The sequence below is a fragment of the Littorina saxatilis genome, linkage group LG6 (genome assembly GCF_037325665.1).
Source record: "Littorina saxatilis isolate snail1 linkage group LG6, US_GU_Lsax_2.0, whole genome shotgun sequence".
Taxonomy (NCBI): domain Eukaryota; kingdom Metazoa; phylum Mollusca; class Gastropoda; order Littorinimorpha; family Littorinidae; genus Littorina; species Littorina saxatilis.
The window spans coordinates 38,798,717-38,816,968 of record NC_090250.1 but is presented as its reverse complement, the minus strand read 5'-3'; the positions used below and the strand labels follow the sequence as shown (position 1 = coordinate 38,816,968).

The following is an 18,252-nucleotide window of genomic DNA, read 5'->3' as shown; positions in this document are numbered from 1 at the left end:
TCTCTCTCTCTCTCTCTCTCTCTCTGTCAAATACAGATTGCTATAGAAAAGGCTGCATGAGCCTGTCATCTTCATCCTTGTAACATAACATTCAGTTTAGTTTTCTCTCTCTTTGTCTTTCTTTCTTTCTACCTGTCTCTATCTCTCTCAAATAAACCCTAGCAGGGAGCACTAAGAGGAAATGAACCACAAATACACACGAGCATTGGGAGTGCGTGTTATAGTTGGATAGCGATGTAGAAGTGTGCGAAGTGTGTCCATGTAAGCTTATATGCCTCTGTCGATGTGTGTGTGTGTGTGTGTGTGTGTGTGTGTGTGTGTGTGTGTGTGTGTCTGTCTGTCTGTCTGTCTGTCTGTCTGTCTGTCTGTCTGTCTGTCTGTCTATCTGTCCGTCTGTGTATTTCAGTTAGTCTGTTAACATATCTGTGAGTCTGTTTGTGTTTGCCACTTTTGTATCTTTTGTTTTTGTTTCAGTCGGGGTTTGAGAAGATCTTGGACGAAAGACAGTACGGTACGCCCTGTAATTATTCTGTTTTAATGGTACAATACGTGTTGTCTAAAACACTGCGTAATATTAGTACACTTACCCGACGACAAGAAGTCTAGATCTCTTGCTTGTAGTCGTCATTGTAATTATTGGCAGATGGAACATTGTCGTATAAACCTGTGAGAATGGTGAATAATATTAGTAGCATCGTCTTCCCCACCTTTCCCTCTTGTCACACTAATAGAGCCTATAAAAGCAAAGTGCAGCATGTTCGGACACTTTTCGGAAGTTTAAGGCACTCTGTGGTGTTACTTTTCCTTCAACGAGAAAAAGTTAGGCGGTTCTACGAAAATGACAGCAATGTTTCAGAAAATTAGAAACTAGTTTTTGCGTTCATGGCTTTGAAAATATGTCATATTTATTCTTGCTCATGAATATTAAAGAACTTGCAATGAGTACAGTGCAAAATGGCTTTCAACTTGAGCATCGTCAAGACAAGACGATAATAAAGCTTTGTGAACTGACGAGGAGCAGACTACCCAACTTCCAATAATGTATGCCATTCAAACATTAATTGATTTTGTAACAAGGGAACAAACTCATGGTGCACATGAACCGGTACATACGCATGGTCGCGGGTCAAGGTCTTTACCAACGAGGTCATTAAAGATTTATTTATCTCCTTGTCATTAATTACCGGTCCCTGAAAGCATGCTCTGGATAAAGTGGGTTGTTTTGTTTTGTTTGCTTAACGCCCAGTTCACCACGAAGGGTGATATCAGGGCGGTGCTGCTTTGACATTTAACGTGCGCCACACACAAGACAGAAGTCGCAGCACAGGCTTCATGTCTCACCCAGTCACATTACTATGACACCGGACCAACCAGTCCTAGCACTAACCCCATAATGCCAGACGCCAGGCGGAGCAGCCACTAGATTGCCAATTTTAAAGTCTTAGGTATGACCCGGCCGGGGTTCGAACCCACGACCTATCCCTCACTGGGCGGACGCCTTACCACTAGGCCACCGTGTTGCGGTACAGTGGGTTATGCAGACTATGAAAAATACATAATTTGGAAGCATTTGTTGGAAATTATGCATTAGATAGGTACCGTCCATATTTTAGTTTTATCCAGGTGACAATGTGTTTTTAACATCTATTTCACAGCGGACCGTCGCATCAGCCGAAAGGCATTCCTCGGGGCCATGATGACAAGCCTCTATCGCGAAGAACCGTTCTTCAACCAGAACTACACGTTCCTCAAACTGCTCATGGACGTTGAGCAGGCTGTCTGGATGTGGCGATGTAAGTATGGCACCAACGCTACTGGGCCTTTTCATGTACATAAGTTTAAACATTATCGGGAGAGAGAGAGAGCGGGAGGGGGTGTGTGGTGGGGGGGGGGGGGGGGGGACTAAACACGATTCCTTCTGTTTACTACTCGGGAAAACCTCCCAAACGTAATTTTGAAATGGGAGGAAAGGAAAGCCAATGTAAAATAGAACTGAAGCACACACACACACGCACACGCACACACACATACGTGTCTGAGGGGGGGATATGTGGACATTTGCCGCAAAGAAAAATGTGTTTTATGTGGACTTGTTTATTTCTAAAGCTACAGAAACGGAGTGCAAGTGTAAACATGTGTTAGACTTTAAGAATACTTTTTGAGAAAAAAAAAATTAAAAACACTCATTATTGAAAGTTACACACCCAAAAATAGAGATTCTGAAACACGTGTTATATGTGGACATCCGCCACCTAAAAGTGAGAGATAGCCGGACATAATTATGACCGGAAAGCTGTAAATACTATCAACTTTATCAAAATAGCGTTACATATACGTGGTAGTACAAAAAAGCTACCAGTAATCCCAAATTATTACCCAAAAAAAATAGGAGGGGGGTGGGTTAATTGTTTTTTTTTTTTTTTTTTTTTTTTTTTTTGTGCATGAAAAGAATTAAGGCCAGATTTTCGTTACAAAACCGGGTGGGGGGGGGGGGGGGGGGGGGGGGGGTGTATTTTTTTTTTTTTTTTTTTTTTTTTTTTTTTTTGCATGAGAAGACTTTAGGCCGGATTTTCGTTACAAAACCAAAGCTTAGTTTAAAAAAAAAAAAATTAAAAAAAAAACAAAAAAAAAACATATCTATAAAAAAAAATTTTTTTTAATTAACCTAAAATGTTTGTTAGCATGAATTAAGGTCGTGTCGCAATTTTTCAACCAAGGCCAACACTTTATTTAGAAAATTTTATTCTGAATAATTTTCAATCTTTTAAGTTTGTGTGTTTTGTTTAAAATTAAATGGCGGGATCGGGTGTTGGTAACCAAACCAACACTTTATTTCGCAAAGCTAGCGTGAGCAGCTAGAGATTGTATTCTTTGATGTTGAATTTGTGTTTGTTTGTTTGCTTAACGCCCAGCCGACCACGAAGGGCCATATCAGGGCGGTGCTGCTTTGACATATAACGTGCGCCACACACAAGACAGAAGTCGCAGCACAGGCTTCATGTCTCACCCAGTCACATTATTCTGACAGCGGACCAACCAGTCCTAGCACTAAACCCATAATGCCAGACGCAAGGCGGAGCAGCCACTAGATTGCCAATTTTAAAGTCTTAGGTATGACCCGGCCGGGGTTCGAACCCACGACCTCCCGATCACGGGGCGGACGCCTTACTTCATTGTCTGTTTGATATGAGGATAGATACTTGATCTTTTTATCGTGCTTTAAAAGATTCAAGGATTGTTTGCGTTTGCTTGATCACACTAAGAAAACAAACGAGAGATTAAAAACACAAGAAACGAACACGCTATATTCCAACATCGGACGACTACCATACGTGAATAACTTGATGGTTGAAAATGCAGATCTGCTAATATGCACTGCCATTACATGTTTAAGACATGCACGGATCATAACACAAACGTGTGCTACTCCCTATAACTGAAACGTTAAAGCACCCTCACAAAAACACACTAGTAATTAATATCACAGTGGGAAGTATCCTCTTGAGCTCATACTTTAAAACGCTATTTAGCTTTGGTTCCTCAATGTTTGTTTGATGTTTGTTTTCAGGAGAGAGAGAGAGAGAGAGAGAGAGAGAGAGAGAGAGAGAGAGAGAGAGAGAGAGAGAGAGAGAGAGAGAGAACTCAGAACTCAGAACTCAGAACTCAGAACTTTATTACATAAGGAGAGAGAGAGAGAGAGAGAGAGAGAGAGAGAGAGAGAGAGAGAGAGAGAGAGAGAGAGAGAGAGAGAGAGAGAGAGAGAGAGAGAGCACGAGTAACCATTGAATGCCATTTTCAGGAACACGTCCACCCTATGACATGACTATACACTCAGAACGCATGCGCCAAAGCATAGAAATAGCCTGCTGACAACCAAAATTGGGACATTTTGAAAAAAATATTGTAAAAAAACTAGTACATGTGGAGACTTACTTTTTGCACACAATTAAAGAAAGATCTTTCATTGTTTCAGAAATGTACTTTGTATTTGTCAAAAGGCTTGTTGTGTTTGTGTGGTATGCTATTGAAAATGTCAACAATTTAAATAAAAAAAAAGTCCAGAGGCACCACATAAATACTACAGACATGTTTGAAAATATGCACAAAATGTTGTTAGTGAATACTCAAAAAAGAATTTGCTAACCTGAATGAGACAATGAGATGACTGGGTGATGACTATGATGAATATATCCATGTAGAAGAAAAGAAACACTTGCTGTCACAGTATTTACAGTGCCACACTTGGAAGCACAGCTCAACGCAAAACGCCACACCACATTCCCGGCACCAGAATCGCGTCCCATTGCGTTGGGTTTTATCCATAGAAGAAAAGAAACACTTGCTGTCACAGTATTTACAGTTTTTGTACAAATGACTTGTTTTGAACTCGGTTTATGCATGGAGAACATCCTTCTTTGTGTGCCACACTTCAAAGCACGGCTCAACACAAAGCGCCACAGCACATTCCCGGCACCAGAATCGCGTCCGCTTGCGTTGGGATTTGGCCAAGGTGGCATTCACACCTCGAGCTCTTGATTTGGCATAGCAGACTTTGCAGTTCTTGTAGGGCTTGGCCAGTGTGGTTGCTGGAATAGCAGCTGCAAAGTGGCGGCCAGTCAGGCGCAACTTGTCACCAACAGCAACATGTGCTATCGGGATTTCGTCCACCACAGGCAACTGTGTGAGGACATCCTTGACAACATCTTCAAGACATTTCTTGGCCCTCCTCTTCTGTTTCCTGTGTGCATTGAGGATGATCATGGCTTGTATCATGATCATGGTCATGAGGTGAAAGAAGGGCTTCTTCCACCATTTGACACTCTTGCGATGCATCGGGAAGTAGGAAATCAGTTGGTCAGAGTGATCAACTCCGGCCATGTTAGAGATGTAGTCGATCACTGCAAGAGGCTTTCGCTTCAGCTCGTAGCGTGCTTGGATCATGCGAAGGCTTGGGCGATGCATCGTGGACAACATGAACACGTCTTTCTTGTCCTTCCAGCGACACACAACCACGGAACCCTTGCGGCGGTAGTCAATGGCACCTTTTTCCAAGTTCACGTCGGCGGCACACATCTCCTTGGGCAATCCCACTCTGTTCCTTCTGACTGTCCCACACACCATTGTTCCACGGGCAGACAGATCCTCACACACCTTGGGGCAGCAGTAGTAGTTGTCAATGAACAGTTGGTAGCCTTTATCCATCAACGGCACCATGAGACGCATTACAACATCATACGGCTTGTTGCTGAGTCTCCTGTCTGCGCAGAACATTTCAAAGTGAAAGACGTACCCAGTGGAACTGTCACAGAGTTCATAGAACTTGAACCCCCACTTAGTCGGCTTGTCCTTCATGTAGACACGAAACTTGCTGCGGCCTTTGAAAGGGCACATCGCCTCATCTACACAAATGGTCTTGTCCGGAATGTACGTCTCCTGAAATTTGGTGTTGAGGTGTGTCACAAGAGGACGGATTTTGTGGATTGGGTCATGACCTTCTTCTCCGAAAGGCACAGAGGTTGTGTTGTCGTTCATGTGCAAGAAGCTCAAGATGTCCATGAAACGGTTTCTCGACATCAGCTGACTGCAGTATGACGCATGAAGTGCTGGGTGACGCGACCAGTAATCCGACATTCTCGGCTTCTTCACAATGCCCATGTGAATGCAGCATGCAAAGAAATTCCTCATGTCGGGGATGGTGACTGGTTTCCATCTGGCCCATGCAGACTTTGGTGGAAGAGTGCCCCCGTTCTGCCGTTGTTTCTGCTCAATGGCATCTCTGCACAACATAACAAGAGAACAATATTAGTCATGTACACATACGCTGACATGCTAACAGTTCTTCTTTCTTATTGAGAGAGAGAGAGAGAGAGAGAGAGAGAGAGAGAGAGAGAGAGAGTGAGTGACAGAAAGTGTGAGTGAGAGAGAGTGAGAGAGAGAGAGAGAGAGAGTGAGTGACAGAAAGTGTGAGTGAGAGAGAGCGAGAGAGAGAGAGAGAGAGAGAGAGAGAGTGAGTGACAGAAAGTGTGAGTGAGAGAGAGCGAGAGAGAGAGAGAGAGAGAGAGAGAGAGAGAGTGAGTGACAGAAAGTGTGAGTGAGAGAGAGAGAGAGAGAGAGAGAGAGAGAGAGAGAGTTTATTAGTATATGCAGATGTACAAGTACACAGTACAAAGACACATAGAAATCAACATGTATACTCAACAAAATGAAACAGGTAAACCCCCACGCTTTTTCGACTGAGAGGGAATTTAATTTACAGCATACATAGTCTCCCTCTGATCTGTAAACTGCCACGCCCCCTTTTCCCCACACACCTCTCCACAAACACCCCCTCCCCTCCCCCGCCACAGCCACCAATACTCATATTAATTTTGTTTTGGGAAATAAATATATTCTAATATTACGAAAAAATACAAACTTCATAGCAAACAAAGCATTCATCAACAGACATCACTGGAGTGAAACACAAACTTGTGTCAAGTCACAAGTGAAGTCAATGGTGAAGTTTTGTTGACATTCTAATATATTTATCTATGGCCACAGAAGAAGACCCACCCACACACACAAAATACGTACCTTGCATATTGATTTGTCTCACGCTGTATTCGCTGGACCAAATCGTTGGTGAAAAACACACTGTATGCATCCAAGGCCTTGGGATCATCGATGCCATTGAAAACGTGATCTTGCAATCCTTGTTTCGGTGCGGGAGAGAAGTCGGGAATTTGTGGGAAATTTCGCAGGTTTCTTCCCCAAGAAGCGAAGTCGTCATCTTCTTCAGATTCGTCATCATCTTCCACCTCCGTATCAGCATCATATAGTTCATCATTATCGTCTTCTAACTGAAAATCGTCGTCAAACAAGTTGACTGGATTTGCATCGCCATCACCCACGCCGGCAACATGAACACGTGGTCGCGCAGGGGCATCAACAGTCATCTGCTCTCCTTCACTTATTTCACTATCATCATGAAGATGTCCGTTGTTTTCTGGAATATCATCGACAAAATCTTCTTCTTGAACACTTTCTCCGCTGCTAACATAATGGTCCACCTCCGTTTCGTCTCCTGAACCGTCTTCTAATATCAATTCCAATGCACGCAACACTCCGACAGTATGCGACATTTTGGAATCCTAAATATGAAACAAAGGCATGGGTTGGTGCCGTCAATGACCTGTAGTATCCAAACTAACCAATGAAATCAACTGTTCTGGGAGTTATTTGTCGCGTATGGTAATGCAGTCGACCTCTGAATCTATCACGTGGGTTTCTGTATGGAAAATTCCCAGCGTGGTATTTTTAACTTCCAACGCCACTATTATGGCGGTGTGTGGCGAAGTGACTCACGCACCGTACGCACGGATTCTGGCGCCGTGCTGACAACGGCATGATCAGTCAACGCTTGTATTCGGGCGGCGCGTCGCGAAAAAGTTGCCGTGCTTCCTGGGTTCACCTGTACCCAGAGACACACTAAAATCATTGTAACTCTGGAACCATTAAAGGTATCGTTTTGAAATTTTAAGTATCTCTCACACACCTAATTTGCTATCTGTCTGCAAATTTTTAGTGTGTACATGACAAAACATTAAAATTAATTGATTATGATAATTTACATAAACACTACCGATGGCGCGGGTTCACACAAACCCATACTTTTAAAGAGTAGTAGTGATTGTAACTATCCCTCTGCCGACGGCGCAGGTTCTGCTACACCCATAATTACCAGAGCGGCGGAACAGTGTCTGTCTGCCTGTTTGTCTCCAAGAGACTGTCTGTCTCTCTGTCTGTCTGTCCGTATCTCTCTGTCTGTATGTCTGTTGTCAGTTGCTCTGTCTGTCTGTCTGTCTGTCCGTCTATCTGACTGTCTGTCTATCTGACTGTCTGTCTCTGTCTCTCTCTCTTAGTCTCTCTCTCTCTTTCTTAGTCTCCCTCTCTCTCTCTTTCTTAGTCTCTCTCTCTTTCTTAGTCTCTCTTTCTTAGTCTCTCTCTCTCTTTCTTAGTCTCCCTCTCTCTCTTTGTCTCTCTCTCTCTTTCTTAGTCTCTCTCTCTCTCTCTTTCTAGTCTCTCTCTCTCTCTTTCTTAGTCTCTCTCTCTTTCTTTGTCTCTCTCTTTCTTTGTCTCTCTCTCTCTTTCTTAGTCTCTCTCTCTCTCTCTTAGTCTCTCTCTTTCTTAGTCTCTCTCTCTCTTTCTTAGTCTCCCTCTCTCTCTTTCTTAGTCTCTCTCTCTCTTTCTTAGTCTCTCTCTCTCTCTTTCTTAGTCTCTCTCTCTCTCTTTCTTAGTCTCTCTCTCTTTCTTAGTCTCTCTCTCTTTCTTAGTCTCTCTCTCTCTCTTTCTTAGTCTCTCTCTCTCTCTCTTTCTTAGTCTCTCTCTCTTTCTTAGTCTCCCTCTCTCTCTTAGTCTCCCTCTCTCTCTTTCTCAGTCTCTCTCTCTTTCTTAGTCTCTCTCTCTCTTTCTTAGTCTCTCTCTCTTTCTTAGTCTCTCTCTCTCTCTTTCTTAGTCTCTCTCTCTCTTTCTTAGTCTCTCTCTCTCTCTTTCTTAGTCTCTCTCTCTTTCTCCCCCTCTCTCTTTCTTAGTCTCTCTCTCTCTCTTTCTTAGTCTCTCTCTCTTTCTTCGTCTCCCTCTCTCTCTTAGTCTCCCTCTCTCTCAGTCTCTCACTCTCTTTCTTAGACTCTCTCTCTTTCTTAGTCTCTCTCTCTCTCTTTCTTAGTCTCTCTCTCTCTTTCTTAGTCTCTCTCTCTCTTTCTTAGTCTCTCTCTCTCTTTCTTAGTCTCTCTCTCTTTCTTAGTCTCTCTCTCTCTCTTTCTTAGTCTCCCTCTCTCTTTCTTAGTCTCCCTCTCTCTCTTTCTTAGTCTCTCTCTCTCTTAGTCTCTCTCTCTCTCTTTCTTAGTCTCTCTCTCTCTCTTTCTTAGTCTCTCTCTCTCTTTCTTAGTCTCTCTCTCTCTCTCTCTTTCTTAGTCTCTCAGTCTCTCTCGGTCTCTCCCTCCCCCTCTCGCTCCCCTGCAAGAAGTCGGTGAAGGGAGAAACTTGATGCACCCACTGAAGTAGCGCTGTGGGTTTCCCTGAATCCACCCCGTCGTTAGAGAAATAAACGGTAAAAACCCTCTTTCAAATGTATGGGTTCAGACAAACCCGCATCGTCATTAGAGAAATAAACGGTAAAAACCCTTGTGCTTGCCCTTGAGTAGCTGTAAGATTCTGTGATGGCTTATATAAATTCTGGAGGATGTAATTTTGGTGCTATAAAGAACCGACGCGCTCACAAAACAAAACGAACACTAGAATTGGAAAATTAATTAAAGTTTATTGAATACTTGTCGATGTCATGGTAATTCGGAATCAGCTCATAATATCAATATATAAAAGGCTAAACATAAATCTATGGAGAGGCTTAGGTAACCTATATCGGAGCGTGGCGGAAAAACTAATCTAAGTTTAGAAAGTGAATTAAAGCTAAAATGTGAAGTAGAAAAGACTAGCTTGAGTGAGAGTGCAGAACAGTAGAGTGTGAAGCGTGGAGCATGGAGCGAGAAGCGCGGAGCGTGGTGCGAGAAGCGCGGAGCGTGGTGCGAGAAGCGCGGAGCGGTGGAAACTTTGACAGCATCAATAATCTAAAAACAGACTCAAGGCGAGCAACTGAACCTGAACTACAAAATAACTTAAAAACAAAACTGGAGGCTGGCAGAAAACACTGGGCCCCGGAACAGAGCAAAAAAATCTATCTATCCTAAAACATCTTGTTCCGTGAACGGCTTCCCAGTAAGTGACGACGAATACAGGCTATCCACCACAGAGGTGAACTAAAAATACTGCGCGTTACTACAATATTACTGTTGCAAAACATGCGTCCCGTGCTCTCCGGGGAAAAACTCCATAGGCTGTCCAGCGTGAGCCATACAGGCACATGAAATTAAAATCAGAAAAACGCCGGCCACACTACCTTGTTTATAAATAGTTCGTTACAATATTTAATGTCAGTAAAACAAAACAAAGGTCGTACCAGGACGCTCATACTTAATAAAGAAAAATAAAAGATAAAGAGCGAGCTAGACCCGCACGCGAACCTACAGAGGTGGTTGCAAAATGGGAACAAATAGGGACAAAAGTGAGAAAAGTGAAAGAAAAGAGGTGAGAAAGGAGATCAGAAAAAGGGGAAGCCTCCACCACGGAAAGTCGCATGCGAGTCAAGCTAGAAGCATGACTAAAAAAACACAAGCAAAACAAAAAGAATCTAGATACACAGAAGGCTCCTTAGCAGGGGCATTCACATTCCCCCCTCGAAGACATCTTAGTCTTTACAAAAGTCGACATAAAAAATCAACAAAAATCATCGAATACATACGTGGTTCAAAAACAAAATCCGAAACATTACAGAATCCTTTTGACATTATCCAAAATGTAGCTATTCGAAACGCACTCTCATACGTGGTTCAAAATACAAAAAATCCGAAACGTTACAGAATCCTTTTGGCATTATCCAAAACGTAGCTGTTCGAAACGCACTCTCAATGAGTCTCAATCTAAAAAATCACACGTGTTCTTTCAACAAATGTAACATCATATTTCGTCGGTCCGTCACTGTCAACATATCGTGTCAACATTATTCTTACACCTTTACATAACCCGCAACTCAGTATGAAAGACTGTAGTCGCAACCTACAAAAAATACAAATGAAAAATATCTTCAGTCTTCTTAATCATAAGCACAGGCATCCGCACGCGGGAAGGACTAAACAAACCGATTCATTAAGCGCTTGCCTCTGTCAAGAGCTTTCGTTCCAAAATGCGGAACCAAAAACATATATACAAAATGGATCCGGAGAAACCACAAAGCCACAAAAAATATTTGCATTAAGACGAAATTTTCTCCCCAAATCAAAACAGCGCCACCTGTCAAAAAAGGCGAACGGATTACGTCAGACCAAAACATGCACAAACGGTCTGTCGAAACAGTAAAGTTCACTGGGAAAGTCATTGAGTGTCCGGGTCTGCCTTCACCAGCACGGTCAGCTTAGAGATGGGGCGCCAGTAGTAGAAAGTGGAATGGCTCGTCTTCGAGGTGACCTTGACAGTCTTGAGCTTGCAGGTTCGCACGAGTCCATCGTCGCTGGGGCGAACCTCCGTCACGAGTCCAAGAGGCCAATCTGCTCTGCATACGGCTTCGTCACGTAGCACGACGACATCTCCGACAGCAACGTTACGTTGAGGAAGAAGCCACTTTCTTCTTCGTCGCAAAGAGGCCAAAAAGTCTAGCCTCCACAGTCTCCAGAACTCGTCTGCCAGTCGCTGAACTCTTCTCCATTTCTTCCTCGCCTCGACGTCAGCGCCATCGAAGATGCCAGGGATAGGCAGTACCCCGACAGCCTTCATTGTCAGGATGTGGTTCGGGGTAAGAGGGAGAGGGCCGGTGGGGTCTTCCAAGGACTCAACGGACAGGGGACGAGAGTTTACGATAGCCATGACCTCCAGCAAAAAGGTTCTGAGGGTGGAAGTGCTCAAGCGGGATGGATATTTGCGCATGAGGCCGTTGAGGATTCGTCTGACTGTGCCAATCTGCCTTTCCCAGACTCCTCCCATGTGACTTGCCTTAGGCGTGTTGAAAATCCACTCGCATTGACGATCTTCAAGCCTCTTCTTCAACTCTTCTTTCTCAATGGAGTTCCAAGCTTCCCTCAACTCTCGTGAAGCGCCCACAAAGTTCGTACCTCTGTCACATCTCAACGTCCTGATCGGACCTCTGATGGCTATGACGTTTCGAAGGCCATTGATGAGGGCATCAGCAGAGAGATCATCCAGGACTTCGAGGTGAATCGCTCGCATGGAGAGACACGTGATCATAAGGCCGTAGCGCTTGACTTGCCTACGTCCCTCTGCGACAATGAAGGGGCCGAAACAGTCCATGCCACAGGATGTGAACGGGGCGGATTCTTCAACCCTGTCCAAAGGAAGATCGGCCATCTTCTGTGAAGCCTCCTTTCCGTACATCTTCTTGCATGTGACGCAATCCTTCAAAACTTGCGCAACCACGCGACGTATTCCAAAGATCCAGTAACCACGTGACCTAATGTGGTGAATGACGTTGGTCCTGCCAGCATGTCCCAGAGTTTCATGTGCTTCGGCGATCAACAGTTTGGAAACATGACAGTCTTGTGGCAGCAATTTTGGCTTGGACCATATGAGGTTCTTGGCATTTCTCAATCTTCCTCCGACTCTGTAGAATCCTTTCTCGTCTTTCTCAACGTTCAACTTCTTCAGTGTTTCTTCCCGAGACTTGCTGGGAGCAGAAAAGAATTCTCTTTGTGTAGCGAGGACAATCTTCTCTTCCGCTGTAGCTTCCGACGCCAGAACTTCTAAAACAGGCATGTTCCGTTTGGTGTTGAGGAACCTGAGAACCTTTGCAATCCCTCGAACCAAAAAGCTCCATCTTGAGAACTTGGCAAAGGTTGTCTCCATCCCCACGTCAGATGTTTCAGCAATGGACGTGACTCTGCAGGAGCGTACTTCCAGATCATCTCTCTCAACAGTGGCTGTGATGTTTCCTCTTGGAATGTCAGACTGCCACAGGAACTGAGGACCTGAAAACCAAGTAGAGGCGTTGAGCTCTTTGACGCTTAGTCCTCGAGAGGCATGGTCAGCTGGATTCTGCTCAGTGGGGACATGATTCCACTGACTGACGGAAGAGACTCTGAGGATCTGACTGATTCTATTGGCAACGAACACGTGAAACCTCTTCTGTTGATTTGCGAGGTACGCCAAAACGATAGCGCTATCAGTCCAAAAGACGTGCTCAAGCTTTTCGTACTTCAGCTCCTTCTCCAGAAATGAAGACATCTTGGCAGAAAGTGTTGCGGCTTGTAATTCCAGGCGAGGGACAGTTACCTGCTTCAAAGGGGCCACTCTTCCTTTGGCCATGACAAGACTGCAATGGACTCTGTCATTCTCATCTTTCAAACGTAGGTAGGAACATTGACCGTAGCCTCTTGTGCTGGCATCGGAGAAGTGGTGTAACTGAACCTGCGTCAAAGTTCCCAAGGTCGATGGAACAAAGTTTCGCGGAATGCTGACCTGTCTTAGACCGGGCAGCTCATCCATCCAGCTCTTCCAGAGGCCTTCCAAAACCTCGTCCAGTTCTTCATCCCACTCTGAGGTCTTCCTGCATGCCTCCTGGAGAATAATCTTGCCCTTCAGAATGAACGGAGCAAGGAAGCCAAGCGGGTCGAACAGCGCTGCCACTGTAGCAAGGACTCCTCTTCTCGTCTTCGGTTTCTCCTTGAGGTCGGGAGCGAAGGTGAAGGTGTCGTCTTCTATGCACCACTGTAATCCCAAAGTGCGCTCCAAAGTGCCAGTGTCGACTGCACTTCCAAGATTCTGACGTTTAGAAGCTGAACATTCCTCGGGAGGGAACAAACTGAGAAGCTCATCGCTGTTAGACGTGATCTTGTGCAGGTGCAGCTTCCTCTTGCTACAGATCTCTCGAGCTCCCATGAGAACTTTGGCTGCAGAAGAGACGTCGTTGGCAGCATGCAGTCCGTCGTCTACATAGAAGTCATTCTGAAGGAACTGTGCGGCATCTTCGTCTTCGTGAGAGTGGTCGCGTCCCGCCTGCTGTAATGCGTAGTTGGCACAACCTGGTGACGATACTGCGCCGAAGATGTGAACGCGCATTCTGTAGTCGACAGGAGGTCTGGTGCGATCTCCATCTTCCCACCATAAGAAGCGCAGGAAGTCCCGGTGTTCCTTGGTGACATGAAATTGATGAAACATCTTCTCGACGTCGCACGAGAAGGCGATCTCTCCCTTGCGGAAACGGCAAAGAACTCCGACGAGAGAATTGAAAAGGTCGGGACCTTGCAGCAGTGCTCCGTTGAGACTCTGACCATGTTTCTGTGCGCTGCAGTCGAAGACCACGCGGATTTTGCCTGGCTTCTTGTCATGATACACGCCATGGTGAGGGATGTACCACGATCTGTCGTTCTCTACTTCGTCTCTTGGAATCTTCTCAGCGTGGCCGCTCTCGATGATCTCGCTCATGAACTTGCAGTAGTCTTGTGCGTACATAGAGTCTTTCTCAAACCGGCGACTCAGCGAGTTGAGTCTCTTCAGTGCAACATCACGATTTGGGGGAAGCTCAGGGTTATCTGCACGAAAGGGTAAGGGCATTTCGTAGTGGCTCTTCTCATTCACCTTGATGGATCTTGCCAGGATCTCCATGAACTTGACGTCCTCTTGGGACCTGTTTCCCGTCTCCGATTCAACAAAATCCCTTTCCATGACCTGGAGTGCGTCGGAGATGCTGGGTTCGGCGAGCGTCGTGCGATATACGAAAGTGACTGATTCACCTTCGTACTCGCTGGGACAATACTGTTCTGTTAGAGACACGTGCATCACGTCATGGACAGACTGTTTTGGCGACACTTGTCCCAGTATCGTCCAACCCAACGGTGTGAGAACGGCGTATGGGTCTCCCTTGATGACTCTCTCTGGCATGAATAGCTCTGCATGATCGTAGCCAATCAACAACCCGGGAGTGCAGCCTTCGAGCAATGGGGGAATCTCGCTGGCAATATGGCTCAAATGCTTGATGTTACGAGCAGTCTCTGATGTTGGTATGTTCTCAGTGTCATTGGTGAGATGGTCCGTCGTGTAGAGCGTTTTCAGGTTGTGGGAAACATTGGAGTTGAGGGCCTTGACACACAATCCGGTCACTCTCTGACATTCGATATGAGTGTTCTGAGAAGTCATAGTGTTCAGCCTCAATGACGCTGGCTCGGAATGAGTGTTCAGCTTGTCACTCAAAGATTCAGTAACGAAGGAGATGCAAGACATGGTGTCAAGCAGCGCGTATGTCGTATGCTCTACCGTGGGATTCTCCTTCGTCGAAACTCTGACCGGAACAATCATGGTAGCTCTGACTGGTCTGTCCGACTTGTTGGTTGTCGCGAATGCTGATCCAGAGGCAGAAACACGGGCATCTTGACTGATACAGACAAACCTTGAAGAATCTGGCGGACCCCGTGCATTCCGTTGCTGATTGGGAAACTTCTTCCTGTAGCTAGGCGCTCCATGCAGCATAGTGAGATGTGGGCCTTGGCACTTGTCGCATATCGCCCTGGTAGTGCAGTCTACACTTCTATGGTCAGTCTTTCTGGCACAGGAGAAGCACAAGGACGCTTCGTACATGAAGTGTTTCCTGTCCTCAACGGGAATCTCATCGAACCTCTGGCATCTGAGTAGAGGATGAGAAGAAGAGCTGGTCGGAAAACGAACGGTACAAAAGGGACAGACTTCGTCGCAGTTCGTACTCAGGACAGTTTTAGCGTGGTGCTGACATCTGTCACACTCTTGACATGCAGATGTAGTAGAACAATCCGTACTGTACGATGTTTTCTTGGGGACTGCTGAACTGGCGGTCTGTGAGGTGAAAGAGGCGGCAGATTTGCTGGAGGAGAAAAGGGGCTCGCAAAGGATGTCTGCCTCTGTCTTGATGAAAGCTGACAACTCCTCAAAGGTAGGGTAGCGTTTCTTCTCGTTCTTGGTCTTGTTTACTTTCCGCACCCAGTTTCTCACCAACCAATCTGGAAGCTTGCTCATGAGTGTCTTGTGATAGGCTTGGTCTTCCAGATTCTGTAGCTGGCCTATCACTCGGCTCGCCACAAGGCATTGTCCAAGAAAGTCCGAGAAGGCGCGGAGGGCTTGTCCATCTTTGGGTTTGATAACCGGCCATGCATCTAGTTTCTCTCGGAAGGCTCTGGCAACGACGAAAGAACTGCCGAACCTTTCCTCCAACGTCTGAAGGGCCTGCTGATAGGCCTGGGCATCCCTGATCAGAAAGAGTCCCTTGACCGCATCCTTCGCCGGACCGTCCAAGTACTTCTCCAAGTAGAGGAGCTTTTCCTCTGCAGAAACGCCCTGCCGCTCAATCAAAAGAGTGAATGAGGACCTCCAGAGAGGGTACGTCAAAGGATCTCCTGAAAACGTAGTGGGCTCCTGCGTCGGTAACCTGTTGATCAGGAGAGCCTCAGCTAGAGTACGAGCTAGGGCAGAACCCTCGGAGAGCGCTGGTTGGCCTTGCATCTGAGGAAGGTATGCATCTTGCCCGTAGTAGTCTGAAGGGCTCGTGACCGGAGCCTCTTGAAAACCATGCTGTGTGTAGTCAGTGTCAGGAGCAAAGCTTGCAGCGTGGTCATATTGCTGTGTTTGCATGGGAGGATGCATGACAGAAGGCCCATATGCAAAGCTTGGCACATAGGTCGGAGACTCTCGGGAGGTCATGGCAGGAAAAGGACCAGGGAAAGGCCCGGGAAAAGGTCTCGCTGATGGATTGAGGGATTTGTGAGGGAAACGGGAAGGCGCGTAGATCTGGCGAGGACGATCTCCGTGGCTTGGAATCTCAGCTTTGACAAACTGAGGCCGAAAGGAGGTCGCGAATTGGCCTCCGACTCTTGTCGTCATCGTGGTGGCTGTAGTCATCGTCGTAGTGGTAGGAGCCGTGGCTGTGACCGCTGCTGGAAGTGGGTGAGAAGCGGAGACAGGTTGGGCAAGGGTCCTGGAGATGCCTCGAAGAGTGTCGCGGATATCCTCGGCGGCCGACTGGAGATGCGAAGGGGCATAAGCCCTGACCTCCGTGGGCTGCTGAAGTGGCGGGAGTCCAGGCTTGGCTGCCGCAGGCTGATGTTGCCCAGAGACGAGGGTGTTGGCTGCCGGCTGGTGACGCGGGCGGGCGTAGGTGTCGGCTGTCGCAGGCTTATATGCATCTTGTGTGTGCTGTGTGTGCCTATCATACCCTACCGCCACATCTCCTATGCTCTCTGAGTGTGTACCTACATGCAGGGGGTTGTGAGTACCTAGGTACCTATCAATGGGGCTGTCACGAGGTAGTTGGGGCATGAATCTTTCTCTAGCCCTTTGCTGGTCTTCTATGTCAGTTTTAATGATCTTAAAAACGTCATGCTCTTCTTGCATCTTGCCTTCTCTCTCCACCCTCTCTAGTGCAGTCTGCACTTCTTTTTCTTTTTTCTTCAAAGCTAACCTTTGATCTTGAGCCTCTCTCTCTAAACGAGCACACTCTCTTTCCATCTCTGCCTTCTTCTCAGCACACTCTCTTTCCAACTCTGCCTTCTTATCAGCAGCTAAAACACGCTCTCTTTCCAACTCTCTTTCCATCTCTGCCTTCTTCTCAGCAGCCAAAGCTATGGTCCTAGAAGCCTTCTCCTCTAAAAGCAAAAGAGTCTCTTCTTGTCTGGCCCTTTCATCTGCGACCATTTGCTGGGACCTAAATCTCGCTGCGCTAACCGCCAAAGAAGCATCTAGAGAAACCTCTCTAGCACCTCCAGAAGCGACTGTGGAAGTCAAGTCCGAGCTGGAGGCGTACGGGTCTAACTTGGGAAAGAGTCTGTGATATTGTTCTTTGAGCGTCTCCGTTTGCATGTGCATATCGCTCAGATCCTCTTCTATAGCTACATCACTTTCAGCCACTTGACAAAGCCTCGAGTTCGCTACATTCAGCTCGTTTAGGCGCTCACAGAGGACTATTTTATGAGCTTTAAGGGCTCTTCTTTGGTCTGGTGTTTCCCTAAAAGCTGTGCACAACTCGCTGATCATATTCTTATGAGCTCGGCTTATGGCCCAGTACTTGTCTGACAGTTCCCTCACCTCAGCATTAAGTCTAGCCCTAACAATGGCGGGGCCTCTTTCTTCTCTACTTCGTTGAGCGAGATGCTCTGCACTTGCAGCCTGTTGAGAAGGCTCAGTACCTAAACCTTCCTGTGTAGGAGAATGTTCAGCTTGAGGGGGAATGTTATCTGAATTCCAAGTGTCTTGGGTCTGAGTGTGTTCAGCTAGAGACTCGCCCTGAGCGCCATCACGGTCGCCTTCATTCTTACGACTATCAGTGTCCGAAGCAAAATGTTCATCCCTCTCTACCTTCAAAGTGTAAGGGGATAGCTCGGCACTCTCATGAGCAGGTAATTTCTCATCCATACTTTAAGTCAAGTGAAAACGTAGAGGTTAACAAAGACTTGCGAAATATAGAGAAACAAAATTCAAAACGGCACACCTCGGGTCACTCACTAGAGGGGAAGGAAAAACTTAGTACGAAGTGTGCAATGCTATGGTCAACAAACCTAAAATAATGCCTAAGTTGCTCTGCTCTGGGCCCGACAAAATAAATTAAAATATTGTTCGCTAGATGCGAACACAGTTCCTTTAAGACCAAAGGTTCATGATCTCTTCACAAGATTCGTAAGAATAAGAAGTTCA

General features: G+C 46.1%; 2 protein-coding genes across 2 annotated transcripts in view; one reads left to right on the top strand and one right to left on the bottom strand.

Moving 5' to 3' along the window:
* Positions 1-18,252, top strand: part of LOC138969185 (tryptophan 2,3-dioxygenase-like) — a 285,267-nt gene that overhangs the window by 216,854 nt on the left and 50,161 nt on the right. Inside the window, exons 2-3 of the mRNA XM_070341919.1 lie at positions 474-511; positions 1,656-1,793. Of these exons, the coding sequence (XP_070198020.1) occupies positions 1,694-1,793 (100 nt within the window). The 5' untranslated portion in view covers positions 474-511; positions 1,656-1,693. The remainder of the gene's footprint in view (positions 1-473; positions 512-1,655; positions 1,794-18,252) is intronic.
* LOC138969181 (piggyBac transposable element-derived protein 4-like) lies at positions 3,807-7,424 on the bottom strand. Its single transcript, XM_070341914.1, has 2 exons — positions 6,574-7,424; positions 3,807-5,776 (listed from the first exon to the last, which is right to left on the bottom strand). Exons 1-2 carry the CDS (start codon positions 7,119-7,121, stop codon positions 4,393-4,395), a joined length of 1,932 nt encoding a protein of 643 aa, XP_070198015.1. The 5' UTR covers positions 7,122-7,424; the 3' UTR covers positions 3,807-4,392.